This window comes from Arachis duranensis, chromosome 9 (assembly GCF_000817695.3).
Source record: "Arachis duranensis cultivar V14167 chromosome 9, aradu.V14167.gnm2.J7QH, whole genome shotgun sequence".
Lineage (NCBI taxonomy): Eukaryota > Viridiplantae > Streptophyta > Magnoliopsida > Fabales > Fabaceae > Arachis > Arachis duranensis.
This window is the reverse complement of record NC_029780.3, coordinates 5,537,049-5,553,795: the sequence shown is the minus strand read 5'-3', so window position 1 is coordinate 5,553,795 and position 16,747 is coordinate 5,537,049. Positions and strand designations below refer to the sequence as shown.

Below are 16,747 nucleotides of genomic sequence, written 5' to 3'. Positions count from 1 at the left end.
TTCAACTATATTGTCTATTGAATATTAATAGGTAATATCTATTAATATATAATGGTTAACTAGCCACACAGTGAATTCACACACTATTTAGCACTGTTAAATGATGGCTGAGAGAGTGACAGCTGCCCTAGGTAGTTTTGTTTTTTTCCTCCTCATAATAAGAGATATTGGTAGCATTTGATTGGCTGTTAACACATCACACGGATTACCTTTCGTTGATCAGCCAAATGCTTTGATTTCAAATACTAAGCAAAACTCATTAGCGGGAATTTTTCCGAAAAAATTTTCGAATGCGTTTTAAACTTTTACTCTTCTTCAAATAAAATTTTGAATTTATCAATTCTCTCTCTTCCTCTCTCTCTTTCCTCAATTTGTTTCTCTTTCAATTCAATCTCATACACATGATTGATCGATGGTTAGGAATCGGCGCCAGAGATGGTGATGCGAAGCGCGACGGCGACGCACACAAAGTATGTTGCAGGGACAACCCAACCCCCACTCTTCTGAATCGGACAACTTTGCTCAGGTAAGGCCAAGTCGTGCAGCGGCTCACTCTATCCGCAAATGACTTGAAGTTTCTCTACTCAATGTTTTCCACTAATTTTTTTGGGTTTGTTTGGACGGGAAGATGGAAATAGAAAGGAAGGAAATAGAAAGGAAAGAAAAGAAAAGAAAGAATTTGAATGTATTTTTATTTTCTCTTGAGTTGTTTGGATGAAAGGAAAATGAAAAGAAAGAAAAGAAAATAAAGAATAATTTCCTTTGTTTGGTTAGAAAGAAAATTAGGAAAAAAGAAGAATAAATTAGCAGTAAATGACATTTTTGTCCTTGTATTGTAAAAAGGGTATTCTATGTATATAAATTTATTATTTAATTTAAAATAATTAAAAAAATTAAATATATTAATACAATTAATAATTTAAAGATAGATCATCAATCATAGTTTTTTATGTTACAATAAGTTTGAGTCATACCAAATAAAATCATACATCACACAATGTATTACTTCATGCAATTTAAGACAAAATATAATGTATTGTTTAAATTATTAAAAAAAAATTCCAGCCGGATTCATGCAAAGCATGATGGATAGCTAATACAAATTTTATTGAATTCTCTTCCTACACATCAACAGTAAAAAAAATTCTAACACATGTGCTTGCTCTTTAAATAATATATATATTTTGAAGGATTTGAAGTTTCATATATTTTAAAGCTAATTCTTTTAAATTTGTTATCTTCAACAAGAAAAATTATATGTTTTAAATTTCAAGCACAATACTAATCTACTATTCAATTAATATATCAATAACACAAATTTATTAACACCAAATAATTTGCATACCACCTTTAAAATTCTAACACTCTCAATATAATCAACCACATAAATCCTGGTAGTTTTCAAGGGTTTAGCACTCTCAGTATAATCAGGTAGTTTTCAAGGGTCTATTAATCAAAGAGCAACTACAACAACACTAATATTATAATATAGAATTTTTGATGCATTAAATATATACTTCAGTCAATATCCAAGATATATAACTTTCATATTCAAAATGCATAAGCATATACCAACCATAAGCCTCTTTTAAGACTCTCATGAGTATATTAATTACAAAATATAGAGGCTCTACTAAGATTATACAACATTAGATCCTAAAATCATAAACATGCACAAAATATATGTTACCATTACTGATTGAGTTCCTCTTAAATTGCACCAGCTTCCTTCATTAAGTCATATAATGCACCGTGGCGATCTTCAAAGGGAACACCAAAAAATTCTCGTTTTGCTCTTTCATCTCTACAGAGAAAACGGTAGCAACTCCAAAAGATCTCTTGACAACACCCAATTTCTTTAACTCGTTATACACATCATTTTCAGAGTAAATTCGAGCTCTACTTTGTTCTAGGAATGTAATTCCTCTCTCAACAGCTTGAGCTTGGATCTTGGCAACTTGAATTTGTTCTTCAGCTATCAAAACTTGTCTTTCTGCTAGCATAACTTGTTTCTCAGCTGTTTCAGCTTGCCTTTCAGCTGTTAACACTTGCTTCGAAGCAATGTCAAGTGATTTATCATAGTAATTATTCCCATCCTTCAACATATCTGTCAATCCTTGAATACCTTTACTCATTCGTTCCATATCAGCTTCAAATAAACCACTCATTGGTGCTTTACGCTTAGAACCTCTATGATTTCCTTGTGTTCCATTAGATTGGTTTGAGTTACCTAAATCAGGACTCTTCTCTGCAACAAAGCTAGTTGAATGAGTAGTAGGTTGCCAATCATTCCACTCACAGTCAAACCCCTGGTATTCATCTTCGTTCAAATTAATTGTTTCCTTCATCTTGGCCATACTTTTATTTCTTTCTTTGGCACTTCCAGCAATATTTCCAGTAGCTCTGTCTTGACCGTATATAAAATACAATTTATCATAATGTTTGATGGGAGTTCGCATCCACTTTTTTGCATCTGGTCTTGCCTATATAAAAAATAGATGCATATATGTAATTTAATTATACGATTTTCTTTCCTTAAATTGTGAATAGTTTCATAAATAAGTATATACAAGAGCAATAGCTTCATGAAAATCTAGTCTTCACATATTAGTTATTTGTTAAAATTTTTTAGATCAAGGAAGCATAATTTGCCACATAAATTTGACACTTGTAAAGAATTTTAATAATTTAAAATCACAAGTCAAAATAATTTCATACTACAACTTATCATGCGCAAAGGTATCTATAGACTTTAGTAACAACTTCTCATGAAATTAATTACCTTAATTAAATCCGCCCAAACTTCAGATTCAGCGGTAAAGAGTTTGGTTTCTGGGTTCCATGAAAATCCACTTAAGTTATGAAAGAGATCGTAACAAACTCCAAAGTGATCCTTCAAAGTCTTCAGTCTATTCTTAAGATTATCTTTACGAAGATGGTTCCCGAATGAAGCTTTTAGAGTTGCAAGAACGTTGTCATATGCAGTTGTTGTAAAAGTGCCCTCAACTCTATTTCCTTTGCTACATTCCTCAATCAAAGCATCAAGAAAAGCTACATCCATTTCCTCAGTCCATCTTAAATTGTCTTTGATTGATGTGTCACCTTGAGATGCCATCTTCTTTGCCATTTGGTCTTAACCTGAAAAATTAAGAGCTAAATTATAAAAACAATCTTCTATAAATTAACTTCAATGAAATAATAATATAAAAAGTGTTAATGATGAATTCATCAATTAACCAAGAACATTACCTTTAGAAGTAATTCCTATAATACAAGTAATTTAATTAATTTTAAAAAATAATTATCATCATAAGTGAATGTTTCAACTACACACTTCATACATAGTAATATCATGCTTTTCACAATACTCATGAGTATTACACCTTTGAAAATATTAGTTTGACACATAATAGTCCTAACATTCACATGATATTCACACATTACATTCACTTTGGTTCAAAAAAATTTCATTCCCCTTCGTAAGGATGAAGGTTCAAATAAGTCTCATCTTTCAATTTGATAGTCAGCCCACATTTGAGCCGCCATGTTATCCCTAAGCGCTGCACCTCGCCGGTAATCTTCATTTACTTCTTCTCTTTCTTCATTAGTGGCTTCTGGATTATTATTTTGTAATTCTCGATCCACTTGAGAAATTAAGTATTGGTTAGGATCTACACCCATTAAAAAGTTGTGGAGTATAATGCATGCTAGGACAATGTCAACCATAACCTCTACGTCATAATAAGGTTCTGTACCACCTGCTATAATTGCAAATCTTTTTTTCAAAACTCCAAAGGATCTTTCGATCACATTTCGTAACGAAGAATGACGAAGGTTAAATAATTCATATGCATTTTCAGGTTCACGTCCAGCAAACTCCTTTAAATGGTATCTTACGCCTCGATATGGAGTTATTAGAGCATGTTTAAGCATGAATCCAGCATCCCCAAGATAAAATTTGCCTAAAAAAAATCATATAGAAATACTATACTTTAGATGTCACCACTTTATTTAAACATGTCAAAGTTTTTTAATAGATAAACCTCTTGGAATTTTGAGCCTATCATCCTTTGATAGTGCACTTTTAAGAACTTTAGAGTCAGATGCAGTGCCTTCCCATCCTGCTAAAGCATATGTGATCTCATATCAAAGCCACACGCAGCAAGTACATTTTGAGTTGGCCATTCTTTTCTTCCACGAAATCTAGGTTGATCAGCTATTGGAACCTTGACTCTGACATGTGTTCCATCAATGGCTCCAATACAGTCCTGCACATATAACTTAATTAAAAAGAAAAGTTGTTTTGTATACTAATTATGATTTTCTAATTCAATGTACAACTAATCATACCTTAAAATATGGATAAAATCTATTGCTTCGAAGAATCTCTGATGGAATGGTTGTTTCGGAAGGTTGCTGAAGAAACTCTTCTTCAAGTGAGATTACAGCTCTTAGAACAGCATGAAAATTACGACTGATTGTCTCTCCAGACCGGTGGAAGAAGAATGAAATGGTTCTATTTTTAACATTATGACCTATAATATATAAGAATCTAGCTACTTACTCCTTAATTGTGACATGTATAGTATCCTTCACATGACCAGTTGCCCTTAATTTTGCACATAACTCTAAAAAGGCATGTGGGCCCATTCGTAAAATATCACGACACCTACTAGTTTTGCGCAACTGTCGTAACAAAATGGTTCGAATCTCTTCTCTCCCAATAATGTGATCTCTTATGGGTTTGTCAACTTTCTTAGCCATAACTTTAAGTAAATATAACATGTGGACAGTATAACACAGCATTGTTATTGTACAAAGTTCCTTATCCCTCTCCCAATTTTCTTTGAGAACATTTAACAAATGTTCTTGACTCTCAACGCTATTTATAAGTCTCTGATTACCTATGGAAACATCTGATGCATGCTCTTGATTTTCAACCAGAATAGGATTGCATATTTGGAATAAGGGAAAATCATCAAAAAAAATATTTTCCATGCCGTGCTTACAGTTAAAATTATGCAGTAAAACAACTTCCAATCTTCATCACCAACGTGTATTACATGTTGAAACTACAAAATTAACCAAACATGTTTAAAGCAAACACTGAATGAAAAGTAATTTTTTTTTCTATATTTAATGAATTTTAAATTTAGATCTTGCAATATCATTTTTAGGGTACAAAAGCCAAAACTTAACATTAACAACAATGGAATAAACAATGTGCATGTACAAAAGATTACCCATATCTGAAATAGATAAAACCCTAACATTTTATTTGTAATCAACAGATTTAAAAGGTTCTGGATTTTTTAGTATCACAACTTTTGATTTCTTAGTTATGACAGAACAAAACAAAGTAACGCACTCAAATCACAAGGCACCGTAGCTCAACGCAAAAAAGAAAGAATAAAATAAAAAGATAGAAACAATAAAGCTATCAATACAAATTAAAGATAAAAAATTTCAAGAACTACCACAGATTTCATACTGCAGAAGTCGTTTCACATATGAAGAAAAGAAGAAAAATGACAACTTTTTCACATCAGAGATCGTAGAACCCTAACCTGTTTGTGTAAGGTTAGATTGAGAATGCTTGTAGTACAATGTTGATACTAACAGCAAAGTTGAAGAAGAAATGCACTCTGATTTTATGGTGAAAACAGAGCTTGAATGCTTTTATGTCCCTCTCAATTTCGCCATGCTTGGAGAAGAACTCTTGCCTATTTCTTGTTCTCTTTTTTTTATAAAAGGACAAATATGAGATAATGCTGTTAGGTTTCCTTTCTCCTTCAGTTTTCTGTCCAGGGTTGGAAAGAAAAATTTTAGGTGGGACCCACTCTAGATTTTACACTATTTGAGTTTTCCATTAAAAATTTCATTCTAAACAAACAACAGAAAATAAATGTTTTCCCTCTTACTTCCTTCCTCTTATTTTCTTTCCACTGGTTTTCAATCCAAACAAACAATACCTTTATGTTTCTGGTGTGTAGGTATGGCGAGTTAAAGATTTTGAATGTGGGGTGTAATCTATAATGTAAGTTACCATTTTTGAGTAGCACAACTTAAGTTTCAAAGGCAAAACACAGCTACTAATGCTACCAATTTAGATTCTGTCCAACTATTTACTTCTAGCCTAAAATTATTTTGTTGTTATCAGTTTTTCCCAATCTTGCATACTGGAGCAGTAGTATACTGGAGGCCACCGCTGCTGCTAAATCCACCGTCAGAGAAGAAAGTCATTGCAAAGAGGGGAGAGAAAAAATTGGAAGAAAAGTAGAGAGGAAGACCCGAAGCAGAAAACGTGGGAGAGGAGGAGCCCTTCAGCTACCATACACCGCCGCTTCACCGTCGTCACCGTCGGAAAGGACCATAGCCACCGTGCCCTTGACCTGGTCTATCTTTGCCCCCCTTATCTGTTCTGCCTCTGCCATGGGATTTATTTTGATAAATTTATTTTTTAAATTGCTATTTTGCTATTTTCCCTTTCTGCTCTTCCCCTGCCATTAAAAATCATGAGACAGAAGTGCAAGTATGAACTTAAGGTATTTTTCTTTCGTGCAATTTCTGTTTTATAACAGTGATAACAAATATGGTGACCAAAAGCATATATCATAATATTCACTTCTAGAGCTCATACATTTTCTTAATTATTCATCCAAAAACGTGTTTTGAGATCCATCTTTTAAAGATCTTATTCTTGAGAATCAATGATAGTACTATCAACATTGAGAATCTCTGATCTGTCATCTGATCAAATGATAATGGTATATGGATAAATTTTAGTTTGTTCAAATCTGCATTGTATAATCCTAAATTATTTCTGGCAAAATACACTATTTCTACCAACTAAATTTATTTAAAGCATACTATTTTATATTTGCATTTTGGTCTCTGGTCATTACGTTATTTGATCTATACTTATTTTGGTTTATATGTTTGGTATGTGATATTGACAGAGATGTTTATATCCCAAATTTCTTCTCTCTTGCAGATTCCATGATGCAAATGGCGTGTCACTAGCATTTAGTGTTCTTGAGAAGCTTATTCAGCTTTTAGGGAGCAAAAGTAGCCTCATTGAAGTAGGTTCTAAACTTCACACGGTATAGTACTACTACATAAGCTAAGAATTTCCTTCAGTATAGAAGAAACTTTTGCATCATCAATTTAACATTTTTGCCCTGGAATATATCTTCTGTCTTTTTTGTCAATGAATCAGTCTTATATGTTCTTATTTTGCAGATCCATGCCATGTTTGATTTGAGTTATCTGTGGGGATTTAATTTAAAGTGAGATTTTATCTACGACAAAGTTATAAATTTGGTTACAGTACATTTTATGTAGAGGGCTGAATTTTACTATTTTAATTAATTTCCAAAATTTTTATTTGAACCTTTTGTAAAAGTTATTTGTTTATCTGGTCATTTGTTACAAATGAATGTGCCTTCAAGAATTAGCAGGTAAGAGGGAGAGATAATTTTTTAAACATTTTAAAACATGAATCTGTGAATTATGAAGTATTTTCTTGGTTAGTATATCGGTGCTTTTTTTTGTTTTAATTGGATACCTTTTTGGCTTTACTATGTTTATTGATATGCTATTTATTTCGAATTGGATGATGATGCCAATGGGTCATTTAACAATCCATCTTAGTTCTCTTTCTCTTTAATATTTTTTTTGGTTGCATTATGTGTTGCTCATTGAGTAGAGGAAGATGGTCAGTATTTATTATGTGCTTTCTGCATAAAGCATATGGTTTTCTGTTGGTTTTAAATTATTATTTGCTTAAAATTTCTTTCTTCTTTTGGTTTTAATTGTTTGTTGTGTGATCATAATTGATGTGATTTAGTGTTTCAGTGTTATCATGTTTGTGTATATGCAAAATGGGATGAAAATCTGTCTTCATCAGTGATGTTTTTACTGGACTGAGTGAAAAAAAAAAAAAAAATAATTAAGTTCTTTCATTTCCTTTTTTGCAGCTTCGATACTTCTATAGGCAGCCACCACTATGTGGAAACTTAGTCCATAGTGTGCATAATTTAATTATAAGATTTTCTTCCTAAAATTTGTTTGGTAATGTGTTATGTTTGGTTCTTTCTATGCTATATATGTTTTGGCAAGATGTTATTTTTCACTTTTTTCTTAAATAAAATAATCTCCCCCCTTCTTAATTTATGCTTTATGCATTGTCTCGATTCAAGATTGAATTCCAAATCTAAATGCATATAGTATAGATTACATTAATTTTTTGTGAGTGTGTTTATTGGTACTTTGATTTCTTTTGTTCTTTGTTAGTAAAATCAAAATTAGTCTTCTAATATGATTCCTTATGGAGACAATATGTCATCACTTTATGGTTGGTTGGTCGGTCTATTTCAATCTATGCCAAATTAATAATCATAGACCTATAAATATAATTTAACTCATCTTTTTGTTCTCTTGAGTTTATTTTTCTTTTTCATGATTGTTTTTATGAATAGATGGAGTGTTATTGGTACAGTATGAGTACTGCAAATGTAGTTGAGTGTGATACTATGGTTTATTTATAGGTTGAAGTTTATTTCTTAGTAAAGTACCTTGCTTTAGTTAGGACTTTTTGTTCTATTGTAGAATCATTTCTAAGCTTCACTCTCTGTCATATTTTTTTGAAGCTGCAGTTACAATTGGTTTAAACAATTTTTAGGCCTATGTTATAGAACTTCACGAAACTACTTGGATTTTTAGGCTGAAAATAGAGAAAACAAAATGCTTATTTCACAGGCTGTTATTTTTTTTCTCATGAAGTTTTCTCTTATATTAAGATAAATTCCTCTTCTATTTATGTTGTGTTTATGTTGAACAAACTTGCCGCAAAAAATGCCACCATGTATTTGTGAATTTTCAGGTTCATGTGTTTTCTATAGGGAATGGAGTATGTGTTGCATGGAGTCATTGCTTTGGGAATAATGACTGCTGGTGGTGTACTCTCAGAAGTGTATCTAGCATCACATGTTTTATAGATTAAGAAGCAAGGTGATTTTGCTGATTTTATTGTCACACTTTAAACTATGACAAGATAATTGTTTTAAGTAGAATTATGTAATTCCTTTTTTTGTTAAACAAAATTTTGGCCATTGTCTTAAAGCATGATTTTTTTTTTAATTTTCAATTTCCGTAGAATTTTTTTTCTTTTGGCTTAAAGATATTTTAAGAGTTTAGCTAAAAATGTATTAACGGTAGTTGTTAAATTTATAAGTCCTAAAACTTAATTATATTTTAATAAATGTATTACAAACTTCAAGTCTACAAAATTGTCCACATAGATTATTTTTTTCGTCACTACCTTAACATTTAATATAAACAAATTAATTGTGGGATCAAAATTATTCTTCTTGAGTTGTTTTTGTATCAAAATTTGAATAAATATGATCAATTACATGAACTATATACAAATTTTATGAAATCTACAAAATTTATTAAACATTTTTTGTTTTATGGTTAACTTCAATAAGCAAGTTAAAACCCTAGAATTTGAAGCTTCTTGAGTTTGAAATTTGATCTTAGCAAGCTTAAACTCTAACCATTATGACTGGAGTTGCTCCAGTAGCACTAGAAGTCTTTTTTTAAAGGTAAGGTGTTGATGTCCAAGAGGTAAATACATTATCTTTTTTATACAATGTTGTTAATTAATTAAGGTAGTTATTATTTTGACAATCTAAAAATTTCTCCAATAATTTTTGTGATACTGAAATGGATGCTGAAATGGTTGCTCATACTGGAGGCTACCATTGGAAGAGTGCGAGGTGGGACGTGGTTGTTCCTTCAGGTGTTGGTTCATGATAATGCACTTGCCCGTACTCTCACTACATTTTTATAGAAAAAGCATTTTAGTTTTCATGTCATTTTTAAAGAGAGAATGAGAGAGAAAAAGAGAGAGCGAGAGAGAGACTGCGAGCGAGCGAGGGTGGGAAACACTTAGGGGTAGAAGGATAGGTCAGGTTAAAGATCCTCGAGTTTGGAACCGAGAAGAGTATCGACGTTTAGAGTACGATTCATACTCAATATTTGTGGATAATCTTCCAGAAGACATTTCCAAGAGGGAGCTGTTCGAACTGTTCAATTGGACTGGTTGCATAAACGACATATACTTATCAAGGAAACAAAAACATGGTGGCTTGTACATTTTTGCGTTCATACGGTATACTACGAAAGGAGGAGCCTTGAAAGCTATAGCAGACATGAATCGGATGCGGTTGAGAGGGAAGGTAGTATTCATGGGGGAGGCTAAATATCAGAGAACGTCTGCTGTGAAGGAAATGAACAGTGTGCAGCCACGAGGCCAGCAACCACCAGAAGGAGAGGAGAAGCAGAAAGTTTCAGCGGCCGCTGCTACAGATCTAACTAAGGAGAAAACACTCCATGATCCGCACAAAAATGGGTGGAGAAAAAAGGTGGAAGTGGGGGTGGCAACAGAAAACTTGGTCTGGTTGCAGAGAAGCCTAGTAGGTGGAACGACGAAAGCCATTGACTATAGATCTTTGAAGGAATTAGTTGCGAAGAACTTTCCTCAAGTCATCCAGGTGCGAGAAATGGGAGCATATAAAGTGCTGTTGACCTTTGACAGTTTGCTGAATGCGGAGGAGGCTTACACATTCAAAATGAATAGTCTGCTACAGTTGTTTCATAGGGTATGGAGATGGGATGAGTCGGAGAAGAGTGAAACTCGAAGAGTTTGGTTGGAATGCTTTGGGGTTCCGTTGCATGCGTGGTCCGTGGATACTTTTAGTATAATAGGAAACCAATGGGGTAAGGTGGTTGGATGCGATGAAGTAACGGAATCGTGCCAGTCCTTTAGTGTTGGCCGAATCCAAATTGATACCTGTGTGTTAGACGTGATCAATGAATGGGTCCATATCATGATTGGCACCAGTGGTTTTGACGTGTTGGTAAAAGAAGTGGGACATGAAACTTTTGGGATGAATTGTCAGGCAGGAATTGTGGAAGGTGAAGCAGTCAGTTGTGAACAACGGGAGAATATACGTGCAAGAGCTTGTGATGACGCAGTTAGGTGGTCGGAAAACTCAATAAATTCGACGAACTGTATAGATCAGGCTGCAGAAGTGATAATGGAGAGACAGCGTGAGGAAGTTGAAGACAAGGACAGATTGGTAATTTCAGAAACAACTTTGAACGAATGGAATTATGAATATTTAAGTCCCGATCAAATGAAATTAGTAACATGTTATCCTCATAATTCTGGCATTCATGGTTCAGCTGATTTACTGGGATATGAAGGGAGTACAAAAGGGGATTCAGAAGTAACGGTATCCTGGAATTATTGCTGCAAGACTATTGGGCTAGCAAAGGAATGTACAAGGCCTGCTAGCCAAAAATCCAGCCATGGGCCCAGCGAAGATACAATTAGCAGCAAGCCCTTGTTGGGCCACGAACCAAAATCCAATGCATTGCAACATGATGGAGGCACGGGTACTGCTACTGGGCCGGGTTGCATGGGAACGGGTCAGTTTGGGGTTGCTTTGCAGCGTGGAGACGCGTTGCTCCCTGCTGCAGCCGCGCACGAGGTGCTCCCTATCATGGGAGGCATGGGACCCAGGCTACGGCCACGTCCTGAAGTTGGAGGTTGCGACGTGTCGGCGGGTAGGGCAGGTCCGAATCAGCGGCGAGGAACCGGGATGGAAGGCGGCGGTGATGGGCTGATGACGAGACCGATGCTCCCCATAGAAGCCGAACCATGCGAATCAGCTGGGGACTCCGACTTGGCTTCTGATGATAGGCGAAGAAAGTTTAGTAGCAGAGGAGATCTGGTAATGGAGGAAGGATGCAGTAAACTAATAGTTGTTGGGATGTCTGAACGGGCCCGAGGGTCTAAGGATAGAGATGACGGACAGAATAATGGACACTGCAACGATGCTTCTTATGAGAACAATGACGGAGTGCAACGAAATGACTGTAAAGCGCCTGAATTTGAAGCGACTTGCCCCCGAACTTTACCAGAGCTTCAGGACCAAAATGAACTCAGTGATGATAAGGATAGTAAGGAGGACAGAATACTTGCAAATGACAATGAAGTCAGTGATAATGAGAGTTCAAGATTGAAGGAGCAGTTGATAGAAAACAAAAGGGTTTGGAAATTGGCAAAGGAGTCAGGAGCCGAATTATATGATGAAGAAGAGGATATTATGGCAGTACTTCAACAACAGAATGAAGAAATAGCTCGGAAAAAAAGACTGGCAAAACAGAAGGCAAAAGCTAGACGAAGCAGATCCAAAACACAAAAAAAGGTGTGCAGTATTTATTTAAAATGATTATTAGTTCTTGTAATGTTAGGGGGTTGAGGGGTGACGGGAAGCTGAGAATGGTGAAGGACCTGAAAAGAAGATATAGATTAAACATGCTAGGTTTGGTTGAGACTAAAAGACCGTCAGTGACTAGATTTGATATTTCAAGAATATGGGGGGATAGTTGTGTTGGTTGGGAATATGTTGAGGCTACTGGTGCGTCTGGCGGGTTGTTGCTAATATGGGATGAGGGCTTTTATGATGTTAGAAATTGCTATAAAAGTGAGAGATGGTTGTGTGTTAAAGGAAATCTGTTGCAGAATAATTTTAATTGTGCTTTTATATTAGTTTATAGTGCACACGCTAGAGATGAGAAGCTTGTTGTGTGGGAGGAGCTGAGTTACATAGCTGGTCTATGCCAGGTTCCCTGTTGTTTCATAGGGGACTTTAATGAGATTTTACATGTTGAAGAAAGGAGAGGTACCGATAGCTTGTCTTTGTCGGCGGAGGATTTCAAGAACTGGATACAAGACATGGGTTTAGTGGATTTGTCGATTACTGACCGTAAGTTCACCTGGTTCAGAGGACGTTCTTGTAGCCGTATTGACAGGGCCTTGGTTAGTTTGGAGTGGTTAGAAAAGTTCCCGGAGACTCGATTACGAGGTGGTCCAAGGGGACTGTCAAACCATTGTCCTCTTATAGTGGAAGATAAGAGATTGAGAGATGGCCCTAGACCGTTTAGAAGCCTTGACTCGTGGTTTACACATGAAGGTTTCTTAAGAATGGTAAAGGAGGAATGGAGAGGGTTACAAGAGATGCAATTCACGGATAAGATGAATGCTTTGGCAGGTCCTTTGAGAAGATGGCATAAAGACAAGTTTGGAGACATGGACAACAAAATTTTGATGTTGGAGGAAGAGATCAAGAAGATTGATGACATGGTGGGTGATGGGGCTTATGATGAAACGGTGGAGGCAAGAAGGAAAGCGCTTGTGACATGTTGTTCGAAGTGGTATGTTAGAAAAGAGTTACATTGGAAGCAGATGTCGCGCTCAAGACATGCCAGGGACATAGATAAAAACACAAGGTACTTCCACAACATAGCTTCGGTGAGAAGGAGAAGCAACAGGGTTGATGCATTGGTTATTAATGGAAGATTGATAAGGAATCAAGCTAGAATCAAGATTGCAATAAGGGACTTCTATAAAGACTTGTACCACTAGGAGAAGTCGCCGTTGGTGGGGTTTAGAGACGGTCTGGTGGAGAAGATCAGTGAGGCTGATGCTTTGGCTTTGGAGATACAGCCGACCTCTGAGGAGGTTAGAGAAGCAGTGTGAGATTGTGAATCATCAAAGGCTCCTGGTTGTGACGGCTACAACATGAACTTCATAAAGAAGTGTTGGGATGAAATTGGTTCTGAGTTTACGGGAGCGGTGTTGGGCTTTTTCCAGTCCTCCAGGTTACCTACGGATACTAATCTCACTTGGGTTGCTTTGGCTCCTAAGTTTACTAGAGCAAAGGAAATCAAGGACCTTAGGCCTATCAGTATGATCGGGTGTGTATACAAAGTCATTTCTAAGATGCTGGTTAGGAGAATGCGAACAATAATGCCACGGCTTGTAGGTGAGACACAGAGTGCTTTTGTTAAGGGCCGGAAAATCCATGACGGGGCTCTTATTACTTGCGAAACTGTTCAATGGCTTAAACTGAGAAGAAAGGAAGCGGTGATAATAAAGTTAGACTTCCAGAAGGCATACGATAGAGTAAGGTGGAGCTTCGTGGATCTTGTTTTACAGAAAATGGGGTTTGGAAGAAGGTAGAGGGGGTGGGTTATGGAGTGTGTCAGTACTTGCTCTATGTCAGTCTTGATAAACAGTTCACCTTCCAAGCCGTTTAAGATGGAAAGAGGTCTACGACAAGGTGACCTGCTGTCTCCTTTTCTGTTTGTCCTTGTCGTTGATGTGTTACATAGGATGCTTGGGGAGGCGGTTAGAAACAGACGCATATCTCCACTACTGATAGGTAGAGATCAGGTTGAGCTGTCGCATCTTCAGTTCGCGGATGGTACCATTCTGTTCTGTCCTCCAGAGGAAGAGACAATTAAGAATTACAGGATGATTCTTCGATGTTTTGAGCTGATGTCGAGGTTAAGCATCAACTTTGATAAATCTAGCTTGATTCCTATTAACTGTGATGCTCAGTGGGTTCAGCGTATGTGCTGCGTGCTGGGTTGCAAGGAAGCCTCCCTTCCAGTAAAATACTTGGGGATCTCGCTAGGAGCTAATCCAAGGTTGGTGAAGACTTGGAAGCCAATCATTGACAAAGTGGAGGAAAAACTCAGCCCTTGGAAAGCCAAAGTCCTTAACAAAGCCGGTAAGTTGGTGCTCATTAAATCTGTACTAAATAGCCTCCCTGTATATTATTTAAGCCTGTATAAGATGCCGAAGGATGTTGCGGAGAAGCTTATTTCCTTACAAAGAAGATTTCTATGGAGTAAGGAGGATGGTAGGAATGGTATGGCTCTGGTCAAGTGGGAGGTGGTGCAAGCGCCTAAAAAGCTTGGTGGGTTGGGTGTTGGGGATGCCATGCTGCGAAACACAGCCCTTCTTTTTAAGTGGTGGTGGCGCTTTTCAAAGGAGGATTGTCCGCTGTGGAAGAAGGTGGTTTGTGCTTGTAATAACCTGGACCCAAGTGTGTTGTTGTCCTATCAGGTTTTACCCATCAAGGGGGGTCCTTGGAAGGATATCTGCCAGATACAGTTCAAGAATCAGCAAGTAAGACAAAAGATGATTACTGGGTTAGCTATGGAGGTGGGTGATGGAAGAGGGACTCGATTTTGGGAGGATGTCTGGTTACGTGGTGGTGCTCTGAAAGATCAGTTTCCGAGACTATTCTCAGTTTCAAACCAAAGAGGATCTGTTATAGGGGATTGCGGGTTTTGGGATGGGGCTGAGTGGATATGGAACTTCCAATGGAGGCGAGAGCTATTCCAATGGGAGTTGAATCTAGTGAACCAGCTGCATGATGTATTAAGGCTGGTCAAATTGGATTATGGCAGTGAGGATAGAGTTGTATGGAAATTTGATAAACAATGGGTCTTTTCTACTAACTCTTTTTTGCAGGTACTACAGGAGGACATCATTCCGGAGGATATAACAAGCTACAACTTTACAAAGACAATCTGGAAAGGTTTAGTTCCACCAAGAGTTGAACTGTTTGTCTGGTTTGTGTTGACTGGTAGGGTCAATACGAAGGAGAGGCTGAGTCGGTTGGGAGTTATTCACCATGAAGATGTTGTATGTGTGTTTTGTAACAAGAGTATTGAATATGGTCACCACTTGTTCCTTGGTTGTGATTTCACTTGGCAGGTTTGGTGTGCTTGGTAATCATTTGTTGGGAGGCTATGGTCTTGCCCGGGGACGAAAGAACATTTCATAAGTTGGACTGAGATATCAGCTAGCAAGGTGGAGCGCAAGAGGTGGTTGATGGGATTTTGTGCGATTACATGGAACATCTGGCTAGAAAGGAACCGAAGAATTTTTCAGAATAAAGGAAAAGGGGTTGACGAGATCATTCATATGTCTTTCATGAACTATAAGGAGTGGTTAGGGGTAAATCCTTTTTGTTGTTGATGGCAATGCCGGAGATGACAAGGGGATAAGCATTAGTGTTGCTAGGAGTTACCTAGATTGCTTTATGATGTTCACTGATTCTTATGTTGTTTCGCTCCACTTGTTGTGTTGAGCTTCTCTTTTTCAAAAAAAAGTTTTCATGTCATTTCATATTTTTGTAATAGTTTGTTGGCACTTTTATTTTGATTTGCATTGATTCAACATTTGTTGTAATCGTCTAAATGTATTGGAAAAGATTATGCCAATTAAGATTAGTAGCATTTGATTTTACTCATCCATGGTACAAGAGTTTGGATATTCTTTTTATATAAGTTTTGCTAAAAGAGTTATTAAATGTCCTGATTATAGTTATACATATTTTTATTTCTTCTAATATGGTGAATCGCAATTTCTTGGATATTTTGAATTTCACTGTGAATGACAACTAAGCTGCTTCTATTTACTAAGAGAAACATTTTATTTTAGACTAAAAAAAATTTACAAATTGTAGTTAATTTGTTTTAAATCTTAAAAAAATTCTTCTCTTTTCACAATTTTGTGAGATTCTTCAATGGGACTGTTGGTAAGCTTTTTCATGGGTTTTGGTAGTTTTTTTATATTAGCAGAAAATGTTAATATATATATTCAGCTCATCCTATCTAAAATTGTGCAATTGAGAATTAAAAAAAGTTGTCCAAAATAAACAATACTTTTATTAGAAAGTTAAAATAATATTGGTGGAGTTGATTATATTGATAATTTGAAATGAATTTAAGTTCAATTTTTTAATGTTATGATTTTACGATTTTATTGGTATTATCTTAACAACATTGAATTTTTCAAAAGAGAAAATAAAAA

The 16,747-nt window shown here is 36.0% G+C and overlaps 3 protein-coding genes and 1 long non-coding RNA gene across 6 annotated transcripts; 2 read left to right on the top strand and 2 right to left on the bottom strand.

Annotated features, from left to right (window-relative positions):
• Nucleotides 1–1,629: 1,629 nt before the first annotated feature.
• On the bottom strand, nt 1,630–5,738 carry LOC127741689 (uncharacterized protein At2g29880-like). 2 transcript variants are annotated; one of them, XM_052254813.1, is made up of 3 exons: nt 5,568–5,738; nt 2,783–3,138; nt 1,630–2,483 (listed from the first exon to the last, which is right to left on the bottom strand). In XM_052254813.1, the coding sequence occupies exons 2-3, from the start codon at nt 3,125–3,127 to the stop codon at nt 1,734–1,736; spliced, it is 1,095 nt and encodes a 364-aa protein (XP_052110773.1). In that variant the 5' UTR covers nt 3,128–3,138; nt 5,568–5,738; the 3' UTR covers nt 1,630–1,733. The 2 variants fall into 2 exon arrangements, with proteins under 2 accessions (XP_052110773.1, XP_052110774.1); XM_052254814.1 differs by lacking the exon at nt 5,568–5,738 and having other exon boundaries at nt 2,783–3,353.
• Nucleotides 3,505–4,764, bottom strand: LOC127741499 (uncharacterized). The gene is made up of 4 exons (XM_052254150.1): nt 4,565–4,764; nt 4,351–4,516; nt 4,157–4,268; nt 3,505–3,962 (listed from the first exon to the last, which is right to left on the bottom strand). Exons 1-4 carry the CDS (start codon nt 4,762–4,764, stop codon nt 3,505–3,507), a joined length of 936 nt encoding a protein of 311 aa, XP_052110110.1.
• A 235-nt stretch (nt 5,739–5,973) lies between the features above and the next one.
• Nucleotides 5,974–9,103, top strand: LOC127741669 (uncharacterized). Of its 2 annotated transcripts, none has more exons than XR_008002819.1 (3): nt 5,974–6,037; nt 6,189–6,545; nt 6,995–9,103. It is a non-coding gene; the product is annotated as an uncharacterized LOC127741669 (long non-coding RNA). The 2 variants fall into 2 exon arrangements; XR_008002817.1 differs by having other exon boundaries at nt 6,189–7,103; nt 7,980–9,103.
• A 3,288-nt stretch (nt 9,104–12,391) lies between these two features.
• Nucleotides 12,392–13,501, top strand: LOC107464233 (uncharacterized). The gene has a single exon (XM_016083163.1). It carries the CDS (start codon nt 12,392–12,394, stop codon nt 13,499–13,501), a length of 1,110 nt encoding a protein of 369 aa, XP_015938649.1.
• Nucleotides 13,502–16,747: the final 3,246 nt, after the last annotated feature.

Coding starts and splice junctions, on each gene's coding strand:
- LOC127741689 (XM_052254813.1), bottom strand. CDS start 3,127: ATGGCAAAGAAGATGGCATCTCAAGGTGACACATCAATCAAAGACAAT. Junction 2,484..2,782: donor TTTGGGCGGATTTAATTAAG/GTAATTAATTTC, acceptor TTTTTTATATAG/GCAAGACCAGATGCAAAAAA.
- LOC127741499 (XM_052254150.1), bottom strand. CDS start 4,764: ATGGCTAAGAAAGTTGACAAACCCATAAGAGATCACATTATTGGGAGA. Junction 4,269..4,350: donor GATTTTATCCATATTTTAAG/GTATGATTAGTT, acceptor TTATATGTGCAG/GACTGTATTGGAGCCATTGA. Junction 3,963..4,156: donor TCAAAATGTACTTGCTGCGT/GTGGCTTTGATA, acceptor GATTTTTTTTAG/GCAAATTTTATCTTGGGGAT.
- LOC107464233 (XM_016083163.1), top strand. CDS start 12,392: ATGCTAGGTTTGGTTGAGACTAAAAGACCGTCAGTGACTAGATTTGAT.